The sequence below is a fragment of the Hipposideros armiger genome, unplaced genomic scaffold (genome assembly GCF_001890085.2).
Source record: "Hipposideros armiger isolate ML-2016 unplaced genomic scaffold, ASM189008v1 scaffold_1184, whole genome shotgun sequence".
Lineage (NCBI taxonomy): Eukaryota > Metazoa > Chordata > Mammalia > Chiroptera > Hipposideridae > Hipposideros > Hipposideros armiger.
Window position 1 is genome coordinate 74,493 of NW_017732534.1, and position 2,697 is coordinate 77,189.

At 29.8% G+C, this 2,697-nt stretch overlaps 1 protein-coding gene across 2 annotated transcripts in view; it reads left to right on the forward strand.

Annotated features, from left to right (window-relative positions):
• PGR (progesterone receptor) overlaps positions 1 to 2,697 on the forward strand; it is an 82,740-nt gene that overhangs the window by 71,210 nt on the left and 8,833 nt on the right. For both annotated transcript variants that reach the window (XM_019632833.1, XM_019632834.1), the window contains 2 exons: positions 737 to 881; positions 2,400 to 2,530. In XM_019632833.1, coding sequence (XP_019488378.1) covers positions 737 to 881; positions 2,400 to 2,530 — 276 coding nt within the window. The remainder of the gene's footprint in view (positions 1 to 736; positions 882 to 2,399; positions 2,531 to 2,697) is intronic.

The following is a 2,697-nucleotide window of genomic DNA, read 5'->3' on the forward strand; positions in this document are numbered from 1 at the left end:
ACACACACACGCACACGCACACAGTCTCTAAACCTCGTAAAGCCACTTGGGAGTTTAAAACGAGACTGAATTGTTTCAAAAAAACCAAAAGTGATCAGAAAAGTATGGGACCTATGCAAAATGATTAAGGGATGTTAAAGAAAAGCTAAACAGCACAACTGAAAGCAGTGGTTTTACTAAATAAAGCCACTTGATGTTTAAATCTCAAAGAATTGAGATTCCTCAATAAACATTATATTCTACTTGGACATTATCTCTCTCTTTTTTTTTTTAGGGTGTTTTTACTGATCTTCCAGTTGCCTGGTGTACTCCCTCTTAACCTCCTCTATCACTGAACTTATGTGCTTGTTTCTCCTATTGCCTTGTGAGACTCTTTGAAGGGCAAAGGTTGTGTTCTATCCATCTTTGTAACCCCAGCATTTTAACATAGTGACCAGTACACAGATGGTTCTCAATAAATGAGTGTTGCATGAGTGATGGACAATTGATTCAATTAGTGAATTCCCAGAAATGCTAAATCATAGTGACTAATTTTAATGACTTTCAAAGTTGCTGCTCCTTTTTAATTTTTCAGGATCTATTATTTATTAATATTTCCTAATTTTTAGTGTAAATGTATTCAAGTTGAAAATATTATATTATCCTACTTACATGTATTTTCAAATTTCTATGTATTTTCAACATTTTTGACCCAAGTGATTTTTGTGATCATTTTCTTTTTTAATTTGTCCTGTAGGCTTTCGAAACTTACATATTGATGACCAAATAACTCTCATCCAGTATTCTTGGATGAGCTTAATGGTGTTTGGACTGGGATGGAGATCCTATAAACATGTCAGCGGACAGATGCTATATTTTGCACCTGATTTAATACTAAACGAGTAAGTAGTAACTTGACGTTTGTTGTTCTTATTATCATAAGTGGATATGTAGGATAATCTTGCAAATTACATTTCAATAGATAATCATACATTTAGTGTTCCAAATAATAGAATTTTCCTGAAAGGTTTCTCAGAATTACCTCTGGATACAGTTTGATAGGACTATATTAATAAAATTATGTCATTTTATTAGTACTTTGATATTCAGAGATTTTTCCTTTTGTTTCAATGTATATAATAGTTGTCATAAATCCAATTTTTTAAAATTCAAAATATATCAAGAAATGCGCTTGAAGACAAAATTAAATGTTTAGTTTACCAAATTAAAATTTCATACCTTGGTACTAGTAAAGATTATCAAGTAAATTAGGAATAATTTTGCTTGAAAGTATTGACTTACTCATACCTTCAAAATGTAAAGACATTATCTCTCTTTAGAGAAAAAGCCATATTGGGAATTAATTTTTAAAATTGAAAGATAAATGTTTCAATTTGCTTGATTATATTTAAATTACTGTAATTAATTTTCAACAGAAAACTCTTAAATAAAAATCTTTTCATGGAAGTGTTTATATTGCTCTAATGGTGAATGCTGACTCAGAATTATATAACATTAACTTACACATAAGTCTTTACAGTTTACAAATAACTTTTATATATTTTAATCCATTTTATCTTACAATTCCTTTAAAGTTATAAGTAAAGTAATCAGCATCCTTCATTTTTATAGCTCAGGAAACTGAGGCTCAGAAGAATTGCATAACCTGCCAAAGAATCTGACTGACAGTTGGGGTTAATCTTGGCTCTTCTGAGTCAAAATCTAGTTTTCATTATTGCTGTAAGTTTCATTTGACTAATGTGGATATTACAAAACAGCACATGGTTGAGAAAATACTTTTTAAAAAGTCCTCAAATTCAGAATCAGTGTTTGACTTTGTCAATTATTTAATGCTTCCTAATGTCCTCTTTTTCTATATCACCATACATTTCCCCTAGAATAGTTCACAGTATAACTATTCTACATCGAATGCTCTGAACTGAATGCACTGAACTATTCTATACTCCAGTTTCTGTGAACTAAGTCCATTATCCTATAGGACTAAGCACAAAATTTTATATATTTTTTCACAAAAAAAATCAGTAAATAACTTATTTATTGAGTAAATAAATTATTTATTGAGTGTTCCTTCACTCATATTTTCAACCTCTACAGGTATGTTCTCTTTTCTTGGTTTATGTTTTTAAACTCTGATCATAAAAGTGAGAAACATTAATCTTTGTCAATGTGTAGTTAATATGACTTTCTAACTTAAAATTTATTACCCTCAAAAATTCAGTATTGTGAGAAAATTTAGATTTTTAAAATTCCAAATTCTGAGTCTCTTTATAGAAAGTGCTTTTCAATAATAAATAAGGTAATTACTAATTCTCATATTCTCTGATAAATTACGTAAACTAGCTAAAATACTGTGGTTTTTTTCCTGTTGTTTTTATTGTGTATGTTGTATGTGGTGCAAGACAGAGGATGAAGGAATCATCATTCTATTCATTATGCCTTACCATGTGGCAGATCCCACAGGAGTTTGTGAAGCTTCAAGTTAGCCAAGAAGAGTTTCTCTGTATGAAAGTATTGCTACTTCTTAATACAAGTGAGTACAAGTAATTTAATACAAGGTATTTACTTTCTTAATTTTTGATTCATTAGGAAAAGCTCAAACAACTACATGATCATATGATTATACATGAGTTATCTGCAAAGGAGAAACACTGATATTATGTCATAGACAGTAATAAAATTACTTTGTATTTCTCAGGT